The following is a 25,284-nucleotide window of genomic DNA, read 5'->3' as shown; positions in this document are numbered from 1 at the left end:
ATACAAAACTTTTACACCTATATAAAAACTTTTCAATATTTTTTCTTGACAACGCAGTAACCAAGGAAACTAGATTAGCTCCTCTCGACCAATCAAAACGCTGGATTTATTCAAGAGTTTGTTTATACTGCGTTACGTTTCGAAGGAAAAAAGACCAACTCACAAACAATTCGGTACCATTAGTTATTCAATAAATTCCGATACACTAATTCTAAATTTTAATAACACTAGCCTTTGCGTTCAAGTCTTGCAGTTTTGTATTGTGGTGTATTGGTAATGCTTCAACGCTTGGAGAAAATTATGGTTTTGTTGAGCTTTGGACAATAAATCAGTTCGAGAATGGGATACGCTGCTCATTTGTTGATATTTACTATAGTGAATTTTCTGTTATTTGGTGAAGCTCAGAATTATTTTCCGACATCGAGAGACTTTGTAGAGAAAAGCGACATTACGGCTTCTTCGACTTGCGGTGAAACGGAATCAAGTTATTGCGATGCAAGGACCTTGTCGAGATATCCCACTTGTACGTTCAAAATTTGTAAGAAAGGCTGTTGTCCCACATGCACAACCGTTTCGCCTGCACCTGTTCATTTATCTAATGATAAAAATAAATACAACAGTACTTATGAAAGTCCACCAAGACCGGGAGCTAACAGTCCCTCGGTTGGATTTGATGTTATTGCTGGGTCCTACATCAAAGTGGATAGGTTACCAGTTATTGACTCTGTCGTCAATGGTTTTGCTGTTTGTACATGGGTGAATCAGACAAGTGGAAATGAAGGGTAAGTGCTATGTAAGTATGTATTATAGCAAACTTTAGAAGTTTTGTAATAAATTTGTAATATCTTCTTGTCGTAGGACCATATTGTTGGCCAACAAAGAGGCGTCAAGTGTACTTGCTTATGCTATCGTTCTTCAGGATTTTAGTGTTACTCTATACTATACACCACAACGGAGTAACATCACTTTAAAAGTTACTATGAAAACAACAAGTGGGCAGTATCCAGTTGATCCTCGCGGATGGCATTATATTTGCGCTGTCGTAATTGACAAGGAGTTTTCATACTTCTTAGATAGCAAATATATCGGCAGCCATGCATTGACGAATCCTGTCGTTGGTACGACTGGAGTTGCTAGAATAGGACAAATGCTTAGTGGTATTTATGAACCTTTTTTTGTTATTGCCAAGTTCTTCAAAACTGTCTTCTGGATTTTGCTCATATTGTAACCATTTTATCTTTTTAGGTGCCAAGCAATTCGTCGGCCAAATGCAAGATGTACGTTTCTATAGAAAAGCTTTAACAAACAGGTTTGTAATTATTTTACGTTATTTTAATGGATCTTTCACGAATCAAACGCAATTTCAAGTTCAGACCATTATCCTGTATTATGTGGAAAAGAAAAGTTTCGTGAGTTTAATTTTTGTGTTTCTCGTAGAAATTTTTTCATTTAATTTTTCGTCAGTTTATGGTGGCCTTTTTGTACATTATTTATATTTTTAAAACTTTTCTTGTTTCCTATTTCAACTTTGCTTTTGCCAAATTTAAATGATTATATAGTTGACTTTTCGCGTCATAGGGAAGTGGTTGAAGCATATACAGGAGTATTTCCTAGGACCTACATCGCTTCTGAGTGCAGATGCCCTGCAAGTCATCCTAAAATATCCACAAGGATCCCTGGGAGAAAATGCGTAAAAAACTCGGACATTCTAGAAAAAAATCTGGTATCTAGGCTGTCTGATACAGCTCACCCTATCAAATTTGCAGCTGATAGTGACTCCTCAAGTTATTGGTTATCTACCAACGTTGATAACGTGACCATAGATATTGACCTATTGTATAATGGCCTTCAGGTAAGTTCTTCTATTGTCGATGTCAGGTCGCTTGTCAAAGCTTTGTTTCTAAGTTCATGACATATGTTCCTGACTATTGAAGAAATCGCCTTTCATCAATATCGAGGGACTTGCAGGGAGGATCGATTTCTTCAATTGATTTAAAAATTCACATTTTGCTTCAGAAATATTGTGCGACTTTATTATTGAAGCAGTCATACTTTCTATCAAGTAGTATGTTTTTGTTTAGAACTTTAAAACACGAGCAAGCTAATTGCGAACATTCGTATCGTACGGAGAGCGGAACTTGAAGCCATGTTTTGAAAAGTCACATAAGATGGGAAATGTGTTCTGTGTTTGCCAAATTTTCATCTTCATTTTCTTTGTCTCTTGTAGGTATTTTACATTATCAACACATTTTATGGTCCGCAACCCGAGGCGATGTTGATTCAACGATCAACAGACTTTGGAAAAACATATCAACCATGGCAGTATTATGCAAAAGATTGTAAAAAGTCATTCAATATGGCGAATAACGGCGCCTTGAGTCAACCTGATTCTGTTAATTGTCTTCAAAGGTAAAGAAAGCCATCGTTGATCATTTGTTTGTTTCATGAGAATTTGCTTCGAGTCAATGCTCTTTTAAACAGCGCTTTCTTTCTTAGTGTGTGCTCCAAATTCTTGTCACAAATTGTCTCTTAAAATCTATCGTATTGTCGATTTTAAAACGCCATACCAGGTTTTAAAAAATGTTAGATGTGCTTGTATAATATACATATTAACATGTAAAAAAATTTTAACGCTTCTATCTTTTTGTTAAAATTTATTCAATTGACTGTTCATTAACTTTGGTCAGCTCGTTGCTAAGTCTTGTCCATTCTTTTTCAACTTATTGTTAACTCTTTATTGCGAATGTTGTTTCATTTATCTACTAAAATTGTGTTTTAGTAACAGTACGAGACCAAGTGGAGCTACCATAACGTTCAATCTTTATGGATCTGTCCATCGGCCATTTGGTGGTACTAGCTGTAACAATCTTTACTGCTCAAGGAGATTACTAGACTTCCTTCGAGCAACGAACGTGCGAATCCATCTCTATAATCACACTTTATTTCCTGTTGGGGCCACAAAGTATTTTGGGCTGACAAAGATTCGTATAGTTGGAAGGTAAAAGGTTTGCGCTTATGTAGGTGAATTTGCTCATGGTGAGGTTTGGTGTAGAGGATGACAATAGTTTTCGTCGTGTGACATTGTTATTACATGTATTTTATTGGCTGAACTGTTTTATTTTTACTATTCGAGATTTTGCACCTTAACCAACTTCCTGTTTCCATTTCAGGTGTGAGTGCTTTGGTAAAGCAAAATCTGCGAGATATATTCCCAAAAATGGAACAAACAACGGTCGTTGTATATGTCAATGTGAGCCTTCGACTTTCAGCGAAGGAGAAAAGGTAAATAGCAAATACTTCATGGTTTTTTGTTCGTTTTCTTACCGGAGGGGTTATTTTGCCATTCAAGTTTGAAAGTCACTGCTTGGGCAAGTTGACTTTAGCTTGAATATTGACGCTAAGTCATTAATTTTTTGTTCATGTAAGCTTGGTGAAGTTCAAATTCAATGTTTTATTTTCTTAGATATTTTTAACGTCAGTGGCTGTACACACCTAACATTGCCTATTCACAACTCTTCTTTAGTGTGATCGCTGTCAACCTTTATACAACGACAAGCCATTTTTGCGAGGAAACTCATTCGCCGTATACAACTGCATTAAGTGTATGTGTCACAAACACGCATCAAGTTGCTTTTACAACAAAACCTTGGACCCATTCCCCAACGAACGAGACCGAGGCGGTGGAGGTGTATGCATCAATTGTCAGCACAATACCGTTGGACGTTACTGCGAGTCTTGCGCTGATGGATATTTCAGGGAACCTGGTAAGAACTTGGATGATAGAGATGTGTGTACTCCGTGTGGCTGCGTGGGATCTGGAGTCAAGTCTGGCAGACAAATTTGTGCAAAGGTTTGTAAGCACTGCTATTTTTGCCATGATTCTACCCACATAGCATCATTATATTTTATTCTTACATTAAACTTAATGTTCAAAGGATGATTCTGACGTTGGGGTTCTTGCTGGTCAGTGCCAATGTAAGAAGCACGTCACCGGTCGTAGATGTACGTTATGTAAGCCTGGATATTATGATCTTAAACCAACACACAAGGATGGGTGTGTTTCGTGCAATTGTGACGTCAGAGGAACTGTCAACGGAAATCAAACATGTGACGTCAGTGGTCAGTGTGTCTGTAAATCAAATGTGATTGGTCTACGATGCAATCAATGTAAAGCGAGTTATTATAACCTAACAACAACCAATGTGAATGGTTGTCAGCCCTGCTTGTGTAGTGAAACTGGGGCTACGAGCCAGCTATGCAATGCTGTCAGCGGTCAATGCACTTGCAAATCGAACGTTGCTTCTCGCCAGTGTGGCAGATGTGTGTCAGGCTTTTTCAACTTGACAACTGGGTGCATGCCTTGTCGCTGTTCTGTCCGTGGATCGGTTTTTAGGTCGTTAAATCGATGCGATGCGATTAGCGGTCAATGCCGATGTAAAACTTATGTTACTGGCATCAACTGTGACAGGTGCAAGTCTGGTTATTATAACCTACAGCAGAGGAATCTCAATGGATGTACTCGATGTCGATGTGATAACAGGGGAACATTAGGAGCTTGTGATAATGCAACCGGAGTATGTACGTGCAAAACCTATGCCGTAGGACAATTTTGCGACCAGTGTCCTCTGGGTTTTTATAATTTATCTGCAGCTAATCCTCGAGGCTGTCTGGCGTGTCGATGTTTTGCGAAAGGTACAGTATATGGTGACAGAATAAGACCAGGGAGCTTGCAATGCCATAGTTCTTCTGGTCAGTGCTCGTGTCTATCTAATGTCGAAGGCCTGAAATGTGACCGCTGTCGTGTTGGTTATGTCTGGAATCAAACTGGTCAGGGATGTGTGTCATGCAGGTAAGAAAAAGTAGATAGTTGGAAAGGGGTCATTATTTTCATAGAGCAAGGTGGGTGGAGCTGGTAAGGCCTGTGCGTGGTAGTCGTTTTTTTCAAGATATGGCATCATCGTGCAGGATGTTAAGAGATAATTTAAGGTTTATTTGTAAATTGTCTCATCCTTCAAAACGTCAGTGAATTTTTTACTTTGTTTACGTTTCTCTTAAATTGATTTAACTAAAGCATCCTTATTTTTGTGTTCCGTTATTTTAGTTGTGATCCTGATGGTTCCATGATGCCACGTACTTGTAACTCTAGCGGATATTGCTCATGCAAACGCGGATCTGGTGTCGGCGGACAATTTTGTGACCATTGTATGATCGGTTATCACAGTTTTATTGCTGGTAGCTGCACTCCATGTAACTGCAACTCATCAGGAATCATCCAAGATGGCTGCGACAGCTCAGGATGTTATCATTGTAAAAGTAATGTCGAGGGAAAACAATGTGAAACATGTAAACCTGGTACGAAAATTCTAAGAACTGAAAATCCTTATGGATGCAGTGGGGTGCCGTCACAACAAGGACCACCTGTTATCAACGTAATATCCTCGACAACGTTACATGTTCAATGGGATCCTCCAGATGAGCCAAATGGTTTGATAACAAAATATGAACTGTACCGGAACAATGTTTTAGTCTATTCAGGTCTTTCCAGAAGATTTAACGACACTGATCTTAAACCATTTACACGTTACGGTTATTACGTTATAACATTTACCGACGGTGGTAGCGTCAGAAGTTTTGCAGATGGTAAAGTTTACCGCACATTAGAAGATATCCCTATCGGTGTAGCAAGTCCCAATATCACAAATATTTTTCCTCGAAATGCAAAAGCAGCGTGGTCATATCCAAGTGTAACTAATGGTATAATAAGATCCTTTTATCTCGAGTCAACCAACCCTAGAGATTTGGGTATTATTGAACATTGCCGAGGCCTGGTACTTAGGTGTGACGTCACTGATCTCAGACCTTATACAATTTATAATTTTACTGTTCGTGTGTGTACTAATGCTGGTTGCGCCAAAAGTCCAGTGACAACTGTTCGTACTCGTCCTACACGACCCGATAGTCAGCCTGCACCCAGCGTGGTAGCTTTGCCCGGTGGGAGAAATTTCACAATTACGTGGGATGAACCAAAAGAACCTAATGGTATCATTATCAGCTACGAATTGTATCAACGTTTATATCCGTCACCTCAGGAAGATGAAGGAATTATTGTATATCGGTCGTCGCCCTCGGTGGACTCTGGGGCGAGTTCCTCTCGTCAAACTACCGTGGGTAACCTGTTTCCGTTCACGTGGTATGAGTATCGTGTTGTGACGCATACAGCAGAGATTGATGGAGACACTGCAAGTAATTGGACCAAACAGCGAACTGCGGAGGCAGGTAATGATGTACAACAAACTGAGAGTGGGGTACATAGGAGAGGAGACAATATGTTGGTCTCTCTCTAAGACCTTTTTATGTGATCTTGATAGTATTCTTATGACAAAAGTTACACCTACTTAAGCTTAAAGTAGTTATTATTTCGTTTAATCTTTTGCTGTCATTTAATTTTAGGAATATTTTTGCTTAATGTGGCGACAACTTTCTCTTTGTCATTTTTATGTCATTCTCTGTAACCCTAATACCTTTTTTTTAGTTTCTGTTGAAATTCAAAACATTTTTTTATCAATCTAGCTCCAGGAGGCGAAAACGGAATTCGTCCACAGTCCTTCGCTGTTTCCAGTTCTCAAGTGAACATTACTTGGAACTTACCCACTTCACCACATGGTATCATTGTCAGATCCCTCGTTTACATGTACACCAATGAAACATCTTATAGCATACCAATACTGGCAGTTACGGCCAATAAGTCATCCCATACTTTGGTCAGCGGACTTCATCCCTACACCATCTATAAATTTTCAGTTACTTCGTGCAACAGTGTTGGATGCACAAAGCATAGCGCTCTAACTGAAACTAGAACACTTTCTGCAGGTAGAGATCATGATTTTCCTTTATGCTTGAAAACTTTGGTTTTCTTTCATACTAAGGAAGATGTAAACTTTGAAAGATGACGACTCATCGCTATGATTACATGACGTATTTCATGCGTGAAAGCCAAAGCTGTTTTTGAAACAGATAAGATCAATTCAGCGAAAAAGTTTCAAAAGCAATGAGTTGTCATATTTTACAACGATTGTTTTGTGTATTAGTTACAGGTTTTCTTTTGCTAAATGTGATAGTAGCTATTTTATTCTTTCAGCTCCTTCAGGTCAACTTTCTCCATCGGGTATACCTATTAATTCTACCCATGTACGATTAAAGTGGTCTCTACCCACTCACCCTAACGGTCCTGTGCCTCCCGTTTATCATCTATCACGTGCCCATGCTGCCTTGTACTTCCCACCAATCAACGCTGTGACGGGTGCTCACTTCCCTGGGCTTGGGTACTATAAACTCGCCTCGAATGTTATCCTACCCGGCATAGAGACCTATGTTGATTTTTGGTTCAGAACGCGGCATTTGCATGGTTTGATACTGTTCCTTGCGTCTGTTACTCTGGATGATTTTATTGCTGTGGAAATGCGTGATGGAAGACCAAGACTCATTTTCGACTGTCAAAAAGGTGTTTCTCTTGTAACACCAAAGACTTCGCTCGAATTTAGTGATTATAAATGGCATTTTGTGCGCATCTCCCGCAACAAAAGAGCGGGAAAATTATCGTTGATGATAAATACTCCGGTGAGGGGAAAGCCCCGTTGGTGCATCGTATATTGATAGAAATACTGGCGTTTTTATTGGTGGTATTGGCATCGGGGTCAAGTTAAATAAACACATTCTTAATCATGTTTATAGCTTAAACTCCAGCATCGGTTTTATTGGTTGTATTAGTAATCTACGCTTGCAAAATAATATTGTCAACTTCCAGAATGCTACGGAAAAGGTAAACGTCGATCGTGTGGACAGCGGTTGTCCTTTGAGCAGTGACGCCGGATTTTACCTCAAAGGAGGTGGCTACTTGAGTCTCGTGAAAGGTGTTTTTGATGGCAACAAGATCTACTCAATATCATTCGACTTTAGAACTTTTTATTCGTCGGGTCTACTTATGTTTGTCTATGCTGAAGGGACTGGTATAGAGTCTTATTTAGCGGTAATGCTCGAAAACAGAACTGTGCGGGTGTTATATCGTACACGAAACTCCAATGGAAACATAACAGTCGTTCCTAAAAGGTCTATCTGCGATGGTATATGGCATAAATTGTCTCTGACAAACTTTGCTAGTTCTGTTTTCACCTTAGATATTGATGGAGATACGAGAACGGACATGCCTATTTCAAATCTGATCGTCACATCGGAATTATATTTTGGAGGCTTGCCATCGGGGTCGTTAGCTGCCCGAAAGGCGGGTAGTATTGGTCTTCGTACAGATTTCTTGTTTGGCGGATGTTTCAAAAATATTCAAACCAATCGTAGAGTGAATGTTTTGACAGAGCTTTCGTCATCAATGAATGTGGACTTTAGTGGTTGTCCTAGCAATACAAAGATAAATGGTACCGGTATGGATAAGTGTAATAATGAGACTGAAGACTTGGTTTATGTGGGTACACTCCAGGATACAGTTGATGGCGAGTTGGCGCCATTTACAGGTTGAAAATCATTAACATATCGTCAAGTTTGAGTAAGGTAAAAAAATTAAGTGTTTAAAACTTTTTCAGACTTCCTTTACCGCGTTGAAAGCAAACAGCCTGGTACCTATGGCGGAGGGAAAAGTTCCTGGGTTACTGTTCGTAGTGGCGAGGGAGGTAAGCATTTTTTTAGTTGATAAAATTTGCAAAGTTTTTTAGATCTATTTCCAACTGTTGGTCTCTTAAGGTTCTTGTGTGTTGTTGAAGCTTAGAGCCAAAGGAACTGACTGATCACTGAGATGTTTATACATCGTGTATTGTTTTCAAATACAACTTCAACCGAACTAAATATCATTTATCCTTAACTTTCCTAAACTGTTCTCTCTAAAAATCACCATCTTAGTCAGACTATAGTCAAAATATTTCTTTGTAGCTCCTAAGTTCTACACTTCCTCGCAAACTATTTCAACCCTTCCTGGTGGTGAATCCGTTTCTGTTGCTTGGAAACCGCCCGAAATATACCATGGAATATTGCGTGGTTTCATTGTCAGAGCATATGATTTTGGCAACTTGTCTTTTGGTCCAGTTGAGAAAATATTGAATGAGATCAGTGTCCTAAATACTACATTAAATGGTTTACGACCTTTTACTTTCTATGATGTTAGAATAGCTGCATTTACCAACGGAGGCGTGGGAGAAAGTCCTGGTGTGAGAATTCTCACAATGGAATCAGGTAATGTATTTCGTCTTTTTGAAGATACTGACACGGCAATCTTGTACAACAGTTTGTTTATATTGATAATGTTTGTTCTATTTATAATTGAGGATTTAACGGCAGATAAATGTGTATAAATGGTACTGATGCCTACATAAATATTTAATTTTATTGCTGATGTAATGTTTTTGTAGTCCCTCAAGAAGTTCAAGCCCCTGATGCTCAACGTTATCCATATTCACTCCTGATATCCTGGAGAATCCCTCGTAGACCCAACGGCATCATTTTGAATTATAACTTGACTGTAAACAACACCGTTGTGTACAGCGGTCTCAATAAAACATTTAATCTTACCGGACTTGCCGTGTATACACGTCATGTAATTGAACTGACTGCTTGCACGAAAATTGGTTGTGCCAAAAGTATGCCTGTGATCATTTTTACAGCGGAGCTTCCCCCTCAAGGTGTAAATCCACCTGGTGTTCGAATCCTTGGTGCGAAACGTGCCGAAGTCACGTGGAAGGAACCACTCATCAAAAATGGAAAAATACTGGGTTACCAAATTATTGTCAATGCAATAAGTCGACCAACTTTGCGTACGATTGTTTTGAATGCTACCGCTGATCAACGCTTGGCTGAAATTTTCAACCTTACCGCAGGCGTGTTGTATTCTTTCCGACTCAAAACCATCAATGGAGGCGGAGCCACTACAAGTTCAGCAACTTTTCGAAGAACTAAAGAGAGTAGTCCAGAAAATATTCCAGCTCCTAAAATACGTGGTCTCAGCCCATACAGCATTATTGTAACTATACTCGACCCAGGACTTCCAAATGGTAATATCACTCGTTACGAACTTTATAAAGTCGTTAGTCCTGCCGAACATCTCGTACTCAATGGAACTGAGAAAGTCTATAACGAAAGTGGACTAGAACCTTACACGCAGTATTATTTCCGGTCTAAAATATGTACTGCAATTGGCTGTGGAAGTAGCGTGGTTGGTAACGGGTTTACTTTAGAAGCTGCACCCAACGGAAGTGTTATCTTAAATGTGTCTTTGTTAAACTCGACCACTGCGCATGCCTTTTGGAGTTCAGTCCATTCTCCGAATGGTATTTTATATTACAACTTGGTGGTCCAAGGTTTGTTCTTGATACCAGGCTCATCAGGCTACCACGTGGAAAACGACACTCGAATGGTGGCTTGGGTTCAACATCCTGCTGGTGAATTGACTTACACTGGTCTTTTACCTTATACATCGTTTACTTTTCAAATTAATGCGTCCAATTCCGTCGGATTTCTCCTGAGTAACGTTGTCCTGCGAAAGACTGCACAAGGAGGTCAGTAAGCCTTGTAAACCTTGACTACGGCTAAATCTTTTCAGAGGCGTTGAAAGCAGGGGGGGAGGCTCCTTCTAATTTTAATATGCGCAATGCCCCTCCGCTTAACATTTGATAGATATATGTACACATATATTTAACTATGTGCATCCCTCTTTTTGTTGTTCTTTTGATGCCCGTTGACTTGATTCATGTCATACAAGTGGACACTTTCTCTATCGCTCTTTAAACAAGAGTTGAAGTGCATGTTAACAATCCAGTATGTTGCACGTATATGAGCATATTCTAAGATGGAGATGTTCACTTTATGTATACAATGGTAAACTGTATCTCTTTTATGAAAGATCTTGTGCGTAGGATAAGTTTTTGAAAAGTACGAGACCATCAAATGTCGTTTACCTGAAAGCTACTTATTTTTTGTGTTCGTTATATGACCGTAAAATTCATGCAAAATTACAGAAATATTTATCGTTTTCAGCTCCTATTGGTCTATTCCCTCCAAATGTAACAATTCTAAACTCCACAGCCGCTCAAGTCACATGGAAACCGCCTGCTCGTGAAAACGGTATTCTGTTGTATTATGAAATACGTCGACTTCATGTCAAATCTTTATCTGCGATAAAAAATTTCATAATAAATGCAAGTTCACCGCTGTCCTTGACAATGATTGACTTGTTACCTTACACGAAGTATAGATTCCAGGTTGCCGCTAGCAGCAAAGGCGGCAAAACATGGAGTGATGTTACTGAAGTGAGAACTTTTGAAGACGGTACGACTTATGTTTAATTTGTCGTAAGAATGTTCTTGTTAGAAGTCTTGCATGAAGGGTAATTACTCATTCATTCCTTCATTGGTTTAGTTGAGTGTGTTTGGTTTTATGAGTCTTGTGACTTTTTTTTTGTTTTAAAATGAGCCATATTAAATTTCCTTGAAGAACATTTCACAACTCATTGAGCTATTTGGAATTTGTTTTGTGAATTTGTCGTCCGATTGTTGTTTCGGATCAAAAAGAAAATATTCATCATACATTGGTAGAAAGAATTGTAAAAACTCACGGAATTATTTGATTGGGGAAATTTATTGTCGATTTCATCTGTAGTAACATTAAATCAACAAGAGATGATCTATATCTCTTGAGATGATCTATATCTGTATGACGAACAGATTAGAAATAATAAAGTGGTCAATGTAAAGTTATAATATGTATAGTTCAGGTTTCCTCTTGTGTTGACGATCAATGAGAGAGGATATTATACTGCATCAACGTCAATGAAAAGTTTATTTCGATTTCTTCTAAACATTTGTAAGAATCATTAAGATAAAGTTAATACATTCAGATATTTTCGTCTCTTATAGTGCCCGGACAGTTAGATCCGCCCACCATTCTACAGGTGGACTCACGCAGCTTGTTGGTGAACTGGGACGAAGTTAGCGAGCCAAATGGCATCATCTTACATTATATCCTTTATAGAAACATAACACATGTCACATATGTTGCAAGCAATATCACAAGTTGGAGTGTCATTGGATTGGAACCTTTTACCGTCTACATTTTCAGTGTGTCTGTATGTACAAGAGTTGGGTGTAGCAACAGTTCTCTATCTTCCCCCGTTAGGACTTTAGAAGATGGTAAGAATAATACGTTACTCTTCTGTTATGGTACTCTATTTGAAATATTCTTATGTTTATAGTACCTGAAGGACAATCTTCACCAGTCCTCACGCATGCCTCCGGGCACTTGATTATGATCTCGTGGTCGGAGCCCACGATCTCTAATGGTGTTGTATCTGAATACCAGATTCAAAGGAGATCTGATCTGGATATCTCAAATATAAGCTCAGTGGCTCGTATTTCTGCCAACTCTAGTACCCGGTACTTGGACAATGGTGTGGTACCATGTGTGAGGTACTATTATCGTGTCATTGCATTTACAAAGGCGGGCGGAGGGACTCCTAGCCCTTGGAGTAACATCACTACACGCGAAGGAGGTAATGAACTGACATTATATAAATCAGTGCTTAGAATAATTAAGTTTAATGGACACATCAGCCACAAGTGGGAAATAATAATTTTCTTTAGAAAAGTGTGTTAAAATTGATTTGTTAAATGGTCGTTTGAAATGTATTGTATTAATGAACATATTTCAAAGTGTTTTATTAGTGTTTTGGTAGGTTTATTAAACATTAAACTGCTGAGTTAAATTACATCGATATCACAAAGATAAACGATGATAAAATTTATCTTTTGAAGTAATTTGTCTTTGTGGATATGTTACTACAACTAAGGATAAAGATCTTTGTGGATATGTTACTACAACTAAGGATAAAGGTATGAGCAGCGGGATTTTTTCCACTGTCAACATTAATTACTTTTTTAGCTCCAGAATATATAGCACCACCTGTCGTCAAAACTCTCAACTCGAGTGCCATAGAGGTCACGTGGTCTGAAGCTCGTTCCCAGTGCATCATGTCTCACTATATAGTGCGCGTATTGGAGGACCAAAGAAACCATACCATTTTGCCGGCAAGTGGTCCGTTTTATTATGTAGTCAGCGGTCTGTTACCGTACAAAGTATATAGCGTGGTTGCCATTGGTTGCACTGCTACCGCTTGTCGAAATAGCTTGTCGAGTAAAGTAAGGACGGGACCTGGGCCTCCAAGCGAGCAATCTCCTCCAACAGCAACTCCTCTGACATCCACCAGCGTTCGTGTGACATGGATTCCCCCTGCAATTCCTGGTGGTCGTATCATAAATTTTGTGCTATATCGAAGAACTTTAGATGAACCATTAGCGATGAATTTCACTGTCACCCCTTACGTTGAAGTGTATTCTGGTATTGTGCGCAGCTTTGTTGACAGGAACCTGGGGATATTTTCACTTCAACAGTACAAGGTATTGTCCATTGAACTTTGGAGTAAATGAACCCAGTTTGCTTCTTATACCGTAAATAATGCATATAAAATAACCTATTGCTTGCAATCAGCTGCTTACAGTCAATTATTTTACAGTTAAAATGCAAGTGAATTACAACATTTTCATGAAGATTGATAGGATGACGTGCAAGATTAACTATTTTGCAAATGCTAGAGTTTTATGCAATTGGACCTTGGTGTTAAGGTCAAAATTTTTTCATTGCATTACAAAGACGAAGTTGAGTCATGTTTTTTCATTATATACCTATCGTCACCATGACATCACATTGTTCGATAAGATTTGGAAAATGGTATTTTTTTGATGAGTTTGTGTCAACCAAATTTGGGTCCTCATATGTATATTGTTGTACTTACTAAATTGTCTGACTCGAAAATTAGTAATTATTACCGTGTTAAAAAATAATGTTCAATAAAATGTTCTCGTGCAATGTGATGTCATACAGAGAAGTAAATTCATAAAATTTTCATATGGGTTGTGCAATGGAATAGACTGTTTGGTAAAATTTTGTGCGATATTGAAACCACCTTTTATCTCCAAGGTCACTGTCGTAAACACTCATGGGAACGCTACAAGTGAGGGCTCTTTGCATTTTCGCACTGGGCCTGCACCCCCGCGAGCGGGTGTTGTACTGCGTGCGCAGGCTTTGAACCACACCAGTGTATTTCTCAACTGGACTTTACCAAACCTGAAGTTGTTATTGGGTTACGTTAAACGTTATGAAGTGAGATTCAAAAACATTGCATCAGACCTTGAGTTCACATACAACGATAATCTACCTGGCAACCTAAGAAATGTTGTTGTCTCGGCGTTGTTACCAAGCAACAATTATAGTTTTCAGGTTTGAACCAGTTGGTATCTTTTGAAACTGTCGTGTTTTGTGTTGGAACAAAAGATAGTATTGCAAATGAATAAGACTTGCTTTGGCTTAGAGTAGAATTGTATATGAGTTTGATCAGCCATGACAGCATGAGAACCCATGTTTACAGATCGTCATTCCAATCAAAATAATCATCGTCAAAAAACGTATGATTAGTGATGGTAGCTAAAATAAACTGATTATGTCGTGATGTCAGAAAGTACTTAGGAATGAAAAACAATATATTAGCCACTTGCAAGCAGAATCCTACATATCACCTCTCCCCTTGCCTGTGAGGTAGAACAAAATGTAATGCAGTTGCAATGCTTGCACGTTTTAGGTAATTTTAAATAATGGTGCTGGTACCAGTTCAAGTAATGAAGTAATAACAAGAACTTTGGATGGAGGTAATTTGTAAGCTACTTTGTTTTTTTTCAAACATTTTTTCTATGATCGTGTTATTTCTTATCTGTTACTTTTGCGTTTTATCATTCGCGATGAAGTAAGGATTGTGTTGAAGTGTCTGGAAATGTCAAAATAATTATTTTCTATTTTTTTTAGATGATCTTCAACAGTGCAATTCATTAATGGTTTTCTTCTTTTTTTTCAGTTCCAGAAGGTTTTGACCCCCCTCGTGTAAGGACAATCAACAGCACATCGATTGCAGTGTCTTGGTCACCTCCTAAAGTCCCCAATGGACGAATCATTGCATATCGAGTTTATGCGTAAGTATTGACTTCAAAATATGAGGCAATGGAGAGGTTATGTTAGGGACTGTGGAGAAAAATGGGAAAGGACACGGAAAGGGGACTGGTACAAAGAAAGTTCAGGAAAAGAAAGGGAGAAAAGATAAGAGAAAGATATTAATTAGAGCAGGGAAAGGCCCAAAACGACCATAGCAATAGAGGACGGGAAGGAGGAACGACCATAGCAATAGAGGACGGGAAGGAGGAACGACCATAGCAATAGAGGATGGGAAGGAGGAACGACCATAGCAATAGAGGATGGGAAGGAGGAACGACCATAGCAATAGAGGATGGGAAGGAGGATAGCTAATTGCAGAATGCGTATTGATGGAAAGTGCTCATTAAACTCACGTTCCAACACTTATTATTCATTTAGGAACAAGAAAAGAGTGGGAAGCACATTGTCTTTAAGTTACAACATCTCATCATTGATTCCTTATACTGAATATATAATACAGGTAAACCACTGGGGCCGGTTGCACGAAGCCTGGATAGCGTTATCTATTGGATGGTGAAAATTTTCAAAAGTGTAAAAAGGGTGTTTATATTTTTCTTTCGACAAAGAATTTTGTAATCTTTGAAACAATTTTTTATATCAGTGATTACACAGTTCATTTTTTTTCTAATAAGAAATTTATGAACGTTCAGAAAAATTTGCTATCCAGTGGATAACGCTATCCAGGCTTCGAGCAACCGTCCTCTTGACTCTTAATTAGACTTTATTAGTCTTGTAATTAAGCAAGATGATACAAATTAAGTAACGTTTAACTGGTAGTTAAGCAGTGATTATCGATCACAGCGTGGACAAATAAATATATTGATTGATTGGTAGACATTGTCTTTACATTATTACACGCAACATCATTATGTAACATTTATTGTTATATTACTTATGTAAAATGACATTTTTGAATAGGTGGAAGTGTGTACTGTTTACACTTGTGTACTCAGTAGTTCGAACAGCGCAAAGACATTACCCTCGAGTATGTTGTGAATTGTTATCATGAAAGTTTAATCTGTTTGTTCTACATTGTCTTGATTTTTTCTCTTATATCTCTTATATCAATTACAGCTCCTAAATTTCTTGCCGCTCCCATACTGTCCCCCGACAGGCGAAGTATGTTTGTTTCATGGGGTGAGTTGAAGCTTTTAGCGGATTGAGTTAAAGTAACCATGTTTCTGATTGTGTGTGTTAATTTGCCTGATAGAGCTTATTTTCGATCAGTGAATGACTACTTTAGCCTAGTTAGCGCTGAGGAAACTGTTATAGAAGTGTATTTAATTTATCACTGCAACAAATCTCGTGTTTTGTGGTTATATTCTTTGTTTTTTATTAATTCAGTATATTAAATATTTCTTAGACCCTCCAAAGCAACCCAATGGCGAAATACTTCAATATATTTTATTTAAAAGGAAGCCTACAATTTGCCCAACAAGGTTTGCTGTTCCATATTACTTATTCACATTGATGTCTTTAATGTTTAGGTTTATATATTACGTTATTTTTGGACTAGGATATATGCTCTCGTCGATAGGATGTTATTGGTTGACGTATTCCACTATATGAAACAAGAGTTTGTTTTTTTTCAGACCGCCACCAGTGAAACTATGCACATATATTGAATGTCCGCTGGCTCAAGACCTTTGTGGAACGTCATGTTTTGACCCAAGAACTAAGGTAGCTGCTTTGACATGAAAAGTTTATATTAATTATACCTAACTGCTTATCACTTGCACAATACAGGAATGCTGTAATGGAGTGTTATATGATAGAGACATCTCTAAGACTTGTTGTGATGATAAATACTCAAGAAGACAGTTCTCTGATGACGTATGTTGCCAAGGTCGTTTTTACAGAAAGTCAGTTAATCACCAGTGTTGCTATGGACAATATCGACTTGTATTACAAGGTCAGATTTGCTGCCAAGATAAACGAGGTGTTGTCAATGTTGGCAATGGCAACGAGTGTTGCCATGGTACACCCTATGTCAAGAACCTTATGTACTGTGTATGTGGAGGGTTGTATAGGGATGATACGAGAAAATGTTGCGGTGGTAAGGTAGTAGCCAAAGTCCAAACGTGTTGTGGAGGTAACGAGAAAGGCATAACGTATAACTACGATCCTAAAAAGAAATGTTGTGGCACTAGCTATGTGTTTAACTCAAGTCTATGTTGTCAGTCTTTCACTGGATCTTGGAAGGTATTGTGAATGTTGTTTACGGGGGGTTTATCATATATTTCGAGAGTATTGTTTATCAAGTCCATCATCTTGACAGAGTTTCATAATTTATATATTTTCCGCTGTCATCATAAGATAGAAATGCATTAAAAGTTTACGTGTTGTCATCGATTGTTATGTAATCTAGTCTGCATGTATTTTTTAGATCTATAATTACACATCTGTGAGGGAGAGATTGGATTCGCGTCACTTGTGTTGCGGTTCCAATCGTATTTCCGCTGGCCTCAAGTGCTGCAATGGTCGCGGGTTCAATGATAGTCTACAGGTTTGTGCAGACAATGATAGTTGTGGCAATGGCACTGTGTGTCAGAAATCGGCGCTTGGTACAGCCAAGTGTGATCGTTGTGACTTTAGCAGCTCGTTGCATTGTGGATATACTAAGGGACATTACAGTCCCATCCCAACTACCCCACCTCAACAAAACTGTGGTGTCTTTAAAGTAGTACTATCAGGAAATGCAACATTACGTCATTACGCTGACGTCAACCTCGAGCCATTCACTAACTACGAATACTACGTTATTGTGGTGAATACTGAAGGAAATGTATCCAGTTCTCGAGCTATCAATAACACCTTAATGGACGCTCCCGAAGGCTTGAAGCCTCCAATTGTAATTGTTCGCTCAGCTAGATCTGTTGAAATCACAATAACACGACCCGATAAGCCAAATGGTATAATATCAGTGTATATTATTACGAGAATCAATGTGAATACAAGTGTCCAAACTCGAGTTCATCGTGGACTTAATCTTTCCTACGTTGATAGAGACGTGTTACCCGTTACTGAGTATTTATACATCCTGGAAGTTTGCACTACCCGTTGTGCTAACATCACTTCAAGACGGGTATATACGAGAGAATCAACACCGGAGAATGTGTATCCTCCGATTTTAACCGCACTAACAGCGTACAGTGTTGAGATTCGGTGGCAGAAACCAGGTCAACCGAATGGTGTAATAACTGGTTATAGGATTGGTAGAATCAATGAGACGGGACATGTTGTGCAAGAGTGGCCGGGTTACAATATGATATTTGTGGATAATTGTTCTGATATACGTCCTTATACAAACTATACATACGTTATTACTGCATGTACTATAGTTGGGTGTAGCACTGGACCTCGTGGGTTTGTAAGAACGCTTGAAGCTCCACCTGAAAGGGTAGCCTCTCCAAAGTTACTGGTTCGCAGCTCCCGTACTATCGAGGTAAATTGGATGAAGCCAGAATCACCCAATGGACATATTGTCTGGTATACTGTTTATCGTAATTTTATTGCAGTGTGCAACACTAGTGGAGATTGTCAATTTGAAACACCGTCTTATGGTGAATACCGCTTCATTGACCGCAGGCTTGTTCCTCACACACGATACAGTTATTTGATCGAGGCAAGTACACATGCGGGTAGTACGAACGGAAGTGTAGCGTTTGCATGGACTCCACAAGATTCTCCTGAAGGAATACCATCACCCACGCTTATCCCACAAACTTCATCAAGCATCCTCGTGAAATGGTCAATTCCTACAAATCCGAATGGTTTGATTATGAACTACAGTGTGATTCAAGACACCAGCATTGAGCATCTTGCTGGGAAAAATCTCCGTCTAATTGTGTCGAGATTAAATCCTTTTACCTTTTATTATTTTCAAATTAAAGCATGCACTTTAAAAGGATGTGGAGTTGGAAATCGTAGCGTAGCCCGAACATTAGAAAGTGCGCCTAGTGGCCAGTCTCCTCCCTCTTTGGTTGCACTTAGCGATTCTGTTGTCAGGGTGTCATGGCGTAAACCAAGGAAAAGCAATGGTATTATCATCAAATATGAAGTGAAGCGTCGGTTACAGTTGTCTGTTCCTGTATTAGTGTTTATATCCGAAACTCCTTTCGTTTGGCAAACTTTGGACACTGAACTTCTGCCTTACCGTAATTACAGCTACAGTATACGGACGTTTAATGGTGCCGGGAATGTAAGAAGCTCCTGGGCGACAATTCGCACGCATGAAGGTGCCCCGTCGGGGGTTTTTGCTCCTACTATTCACGTACTAAATGCAACTGCTGTATCGGCTTCTTGGAGCAAACCTCGTGAGCCTAATGGCATTGTTATTCTTTACGAACTGTGGTCTCGGAATTCAGACACCCAAGGCAATCGTGTTTTATTGATCAGTAGCCCAACACCAGGACAAAATGTGACCGCTGGAGGATTGAATCCCAGTAGCAATTACGAGTTCCGGCTGGAGGTGAGTACCGTTGTAGGGACTGGGCACAGCGACTGGATACTGGCTGAAACCTTGGAAGCTCCTCCAAGTGGTTTGAGCCCTTTGATTGCTCACAAATCTGGTAACGGCCGTGAACTGATGCTGTCCTGGGACGAGCCTAGTCAACCTAATGGTGTAATTACAAATTACATATTGTTCTCCAATAACTATAGAGTGTATTATGGAAATTTGACCACATTTATATTGCGAAATCTGCAACCTTTTACGGCTTATACTTTACAGCTTCAAGCTTGTACTTCTGCGGGTTGCACTAAAGGAAATATTCAGATCATCACAACTGCTGAGATACCTCCAGACTTATTACAGGCTCCGTTGTTTTTAGCTGTAAATAGCACGACTGTTACATTGCAATGGCAAACTCCTGCTCTCCCGAACGGTATAATTATTCTATATCAAGTACTGAGGATGAACGTTGTTGTTTATAACAGCAGTAATGTTAATGCTACTTCCTACATAGACACTGATGTTCAACCTTACACTACGTATCACTATAAGATACGAGCTTTCAACTCTGCAGGCTCAACAGTATCAAAAACATCTCCAGTTACGACCAGCCAAGCGGCACCAGAGCAGTTAAACTCTCCAGTAATAGAAAAGGTGACTGCGACTGAAATCGAAATCTCGTGGTCTCCCCCCGGAAAGCCGAATGGAATCATTAACTCCTACACTTTGCGTCGCAACAAAACCGTCCTCAACCATTGGGGTTATAAAATATTTCGTTACAGAGACATGTCTGTTATGCCTGATACAATATATGGTTACTCATTGACCATTTGTACGGGGGGTGGTTGCGCTAATAGTGAGACAACCATAATTAAGTCAGGTGAAGGGCGACCTGGAGCCGTACGTGCACCTATTTTGATTGTTCTTTCTGCATATGCTATTCGGGTTTCTTGGCAACCACCAGTTATATCCAACGGTATCGTTACGCATTATGAGGTGTACAAGGGTAACGTCTTAGTATACAATGGCACACGTAGATGGCATGTTGTATCAAATTTACAACCTTACACATTATACATGTTTTACATTGGCGCATGTACTAAGTCCGGTTGTACCAATGGAACGTCTAGTGAGGCGAGAACACATGAAGATTCTCCTCAAAACCTCGACGCTCCTACTTATCGTACATTTGGAGCGAGGATACTGGAGGTGAGATGGTCTCCACCACGAATACCGAATGGCATAATTTTGTATTACACACTTCATCGTAATGGCAGTTTGCTATACAATGGTTCTGATTTAAGTTTTAAGGACGATAACATTCAACCATTTACTTTCTATTCATATCAAGTGTCAGCATTTAACTCGAAGGGATTTATCTCTAGCCCAGTCCTTCATACAGATCGCACATCACCAGGTAGGCCCGAGAATGTATCCACTCCTGTTGTGACCGCCCTAAGTGGGACAGAGATACGAATCGCGTGGAATGCGCCTATCAAACCAAATGGTGTTATCAGGGAATACTTGGTGTTATACAACAATATTGTGGTCAGCGTTGGTAAGAATATGGCATACATTGCGCGTAATTTGAAGTACTTCACTGTTTACTCTTTCCGTATCAGAGCCTGCACAGCTTATTTGTCATGTGGTGATAGTGACGTTGCCTCCACAAGAACCAAGGAGGGGACTCCCCTAGGACAATTCCCGCCATCTATTCCACCGTTAAACGTGACTGCTCGATCTGTACTGGTGACCTGGACGCAACCTTTACAGCCAAATGGATTAATTATACAATACGCAATTCACCGTAGCAAAGACGATGGAGTAGCGTTCTCCGAGGTTTTCAAAGGTCTGTCGTTCAGTTTTACCGACACAGCTCTGTTACCTTATACACGATATCAATATAGAGCTAGTGCCATGAACAGCGTAGGCACGGTAACTGGTGATTGGACGTCTGTCAGAACCCTCAGTGCTCCCCCTGAACAAGTTTATCCACCACAAATCGTTACAAGGAATGAAACAAGTCTAACTGTAGCCATTAAACCTCCTGCACAACCAAATGGTGACATACTTAATTATGTTTTGGAGGTAAACAATAAGTCCGTATCGGCAGGTATTCATCTTGATCGCATTGTTGGAGGTCTTGAGCCTTTTACGGAGTTTTTCCTGCGCGTTCTTGTTTGCAATGTCGCGGGTTGTACTCGCAGTGAGGTTGCGCAAGCAAAAACGGATTCAGGTCAACCAAGTATGGTGAACAAGATGTCTTTTGGTGAGATAACCGCGAACAGTATTGAAGCTATTTGGATGGCTCCTGTGAAACCTTTTGGAATCATAAGAAGGTAAAATCATCAAATGTATTGGTATTGATAATTTGCAAAACGACAAAATAACTTTTCACAAAATTTCTTCATCTGTTTTGAGAACATTCCTTTTGCGTTACAGCTATAGAGACATGACAATACTCCTTTGTTAATATGATTAACCATCTGATCTTTACCTGATGTGCCAGTAAATAGAAATATCGAAATCTCTTTTTGTGTTTTTTTTTAGATACGTTGTCATGTACAAATTTGTCTGCTCTGATCATTGCATAAGAAAACGGACGGTTACAGAGCCAAGTGTTGACGTTGGCCTAAACACAAGTTACGTCATCACTAACTTGCAACCGTATTCGTTATACGAAATCATCATTCGTATTTACAACGAGAAGTATTCAGCTGACTCGCGTCCTCTTAGGAAACGTACAGGACCGTCAGGTATGTATTAGGATAAAGTAGGTTTGAATTTTATACATGTTAGAAATAAGAAACTGACGTTTCTATTCGTTGATATTGCTCCCTTTGATATTTCAGATCCTATTTATGTTCGATTGCCAAATGTCAACAGAACCGATAATAATGTCGTAATAGATTGGAGTCTGTCCTTCACACTGAACGGTCCATTGTATGAGTACACACTACTTGAAAATGATTTTTTAATATTTCGAGGTAGCAGTACAAACAGTGGTCTGTTGCCGGGAAGAACGGAAAATGGTACGTTTTCAAGCTGTTCTTTCATTCTCCTAATCTTCTCCTTTGGAAGACTTTATATACTTTGATTTGAGAGTGATTTTCTGTCTTTTCTTAACCGTTTAGAATATATTTACATCGTATCGGCGACAACGACAGTAAATGAAGAAAGACGAACTGTGAAGTCAGTTCCGTTTACCTATCTTGGAGGTTAGTAATATGATTTGTAATTCAGATAAATGTATTTACAACTGAAAGATGCTGTTGAGATGATATTTTTAGTGCAAAGGAGCTAGGCAACTCTGTCTCGATAAAAAAATCTTGCAACCCGCTGTTACTAAAGAACACTGTGCTGCATTTTCTTTGAATGCAAGGAAATCCAGTTGATTGATATAAACTCATTAGTTGGTCGAGTGAACTGCAAGTACTCATTCATGTATTATTGGCATGTTGTCCGTCTTCTTCAGTTTGTTTCAACTAATGCATTTTCAAACTCGTTACCTCAATTACCGTTATCGGCTTGCAAGGCCCTACCATGCTTAAACCATGCAAAACACAACAATAGACAATATAATGTTAGACATAAAGAAGCTTGCTCACATGTAGACTATGGACAACGGGACAACAAGTTGTTGTTTAGACTATATAGTTTGTGACAGGTTTTATTAAAAATGTTATTTTGCCATAAAGTCAATGGATGTTCGCCTTGCCTAATGACACATCGATGAAAATTAAATGGTAGTTATGGTGTAATGAAATAAATGTATGAAGCATTTTATCGTTGATTAAAATCACGAGTGAAAAGGCAGTGTTTTTTTAAGCTTTGCACTATCCTTCGATCCCTTGTTGTTTAATATAATATGGTTAAGTTTTTTCATATGACGCTAAATAAATAAACACGTAGTCAATAAATCGTATCTAATGATAGCTATGTTTTCAAACATTTACTTGAACCAATTGATATAGTTAAAATTCTCCTGGTATTTTCAGTTTTATCTCTACGACTAACTGTATGTTTGAATGACTTTAGTAACATCGAGTCGACAGAATGGTAACCAGAAAAACGATGCGTGGTACACGACTGTCTGGTTTATAGCCGTGATCGCAGTTCTTTTGATTCTCGCTGTATTCGCTGTTGTTGCTCTGTGTCTTAGAAGGACTACAGATGATAGAAAAGTATTCATAAGAGATAGAGATCCCCTACCTGTGCGCCCCAAGTCACGCTCAACAGTTGAATCAGATGGCAGTACATATACACTAAGCGAAGCACGGTTTAATCTTGGAATGGTAAGTTTTGGCATGCATTGTGAAGCAGGAAAGTAAGATAAGATGGTTTATGCTCCTCTGTTTGTTAAAATTGGGACGTATTGGAACAGCGGAATAATTTCGGTCTGAAGAATTTTTTTATCTGGAATAGATAAAAAATTGAAAAATCTAGAAAAAATTACCTGTTTTTTACTATGTATTGTAAACCAAAGGAAACGTATAAATGAAAATTCGTTGTTTCATTACTTTGATATCGACATGTTTGAGGAAAGTAGAGAGTTATATAGAATACATTGATAGATATGGCACAATGGTAATTTACAACCTATGAGAAACAGTAATATGTAGAAATAGCAAATTTACATACAGAAGGTGTTATACAGTTGTTTACAAGTTAGTTTGTGTCGCTTGTTTTTTTTTTGTATTTTAATATCGTGAGCAGTAATTTTCTTATGAAAGATTAGCAAGGATCGCCTTTTAATCTGATTTCAAATGAAAAAGTTCCATAGCTTGACAGTCGTACATGAAATTATTTTCACTGATGATGACCCGGGATCAAGTTTGAAAGAAGGGTGTAGGGAGTCAGCGTAGAACCTGAATATATACTCTACATATTGGACCCTGAAATATATTTAATAATTTGTTTATTTAACGCATCTAACTTGTTCTTACAGAGTAACGCATTGATTGCATTCGGTTATTTTAGTTGGACTTGAACGATGGCAGAGCTAGTCATGCCTCTACTTATGCTGGAGATTCTGTAAAGCTGAATTATGAACCAGACGAAAGTGTGGATTGGGAAGGTTATGATGGCAATGGATTTTATGCATACAATGGAAAGGTAAGGAGAAAGTCAAGTTCTGTAAAGTGACATACTGCGAAAGTTTCATGTTGAACTTAATATTTGGGAAAACAAAGAAAACAATTTTTGAAATTTTCATACCGTACAATTTCTTGCAAACTCATCATCAAACTTAAATCAGACATTGTCTTGTTTCTTTTTTCAAATATTCAGCTCAACCCGCCCCTCTTCTTCTGAAGGGGGGTGGAAGGCTCATATTCACATATGCATGATAAAATACAGAGTTACGTTCCATTTATATTCATTGTTTTGAACGGATTATAACATTCTTGTATGAATATGACCCCACCCTCCCCCCTCCGCAATTGTCGACTTTCCTACTTCTATGTTTCGACTAAAATTAGTGTGTGTTAATTGTTATAACACGAGCCCTTATCAATGATTGACTACATTACTACATTTTCCATCTTAGTTTGAAGAGGATCAGAACTGGACGGATAAAGAAGATGGCGATACCTTAAGATCATCGCGGTATCTTATTTTTTCTGACACGAGATTATGATGAGATTTCTTAAGGAGACCAACATGTCTCTTGTAATTATATTAGTCAAATATTTTTCTTTTTGCATTTTATATTATGGAGGAGGATGGAAAGCAGTTATTTTAAT

The 25,284-nt window shown here is 38.8% G+C and overlaps 1 protein-coding gene across 1 annotated transcript; it reads left to right on the top strand.

The window, feature by feature from the left end:
* The first annotated feature begins 186 nt into the window (after nt 1-186).
* On the top strand, nt 187-25,255 carry LOC124441436 (usherin-like). The gene is given in 36 exon segments (XM_046991909.1): nt 187-782; nt 859-1,157; nt 1,246-1,309; nt 1,579-1,852; nt 2,228-2,409; nt 2,780-2,998; nt 3,171-3,282; nt 3,524-3,850; nt 3,936-4,849; nt 5,102-6,276; nt 6,571-6,870; nt 7,139-7,623; nt 7,625-8,522; nt 8,592-8,678; nt 8,935-9,234; nt 9,411-10,553; nt 11,032-11,322; nt 11,910-12,182; nt 12,245-12,541; nt 12,931-13,445; nt 14,026-14,325; nt 14,684-14,750; nt 14,954-15,068; nt 15,466-15,547; nt 16,006-16,072; nt 16,162-16,224; nt 16,451-16,526; nt 16,680-16,767; nt 16,834-17,289; nt 17,474-21,879; nt 22,091-22,296; nt 22,393-22,572; nt 22,675-22,758; nt 23,579-23,835; nt 24,521-24,655; nt 25,089-25,255. Coding segments are annotated over 36 exon segments (15,270 nt in total). The 5' UTR covers nt 187-339; the 3' UTR covers nt 25,179-25,255.
* Nucleotides 25,256-25,284: the final 29 nt, after the last annotated feature.

The sequence above is a fragment of the Xenia sp. Carnegie-2017 genome, unplaced genomic scaffold (assembly GCF_021976095.1).
Source record: "Xenia sp. Carnegie-2017 unplaced genomic scaffold, XeniaSp_v1 HiC_scaffold_20, whole genome shotgun sequence".
Classification (NCBI taxonomy): domain Eukaryota; kingdom Metazoa; phylum Cnidaria; class Anthozoa; order Malacalcyonacea; family Xeniidae; genus Xenia; species Xenia sp. Carnegie-2017.
Note: the sequence above shows the minus strand (reverse complement) of the source record. Positions and strands in the feature narration are given on the sequence as shown.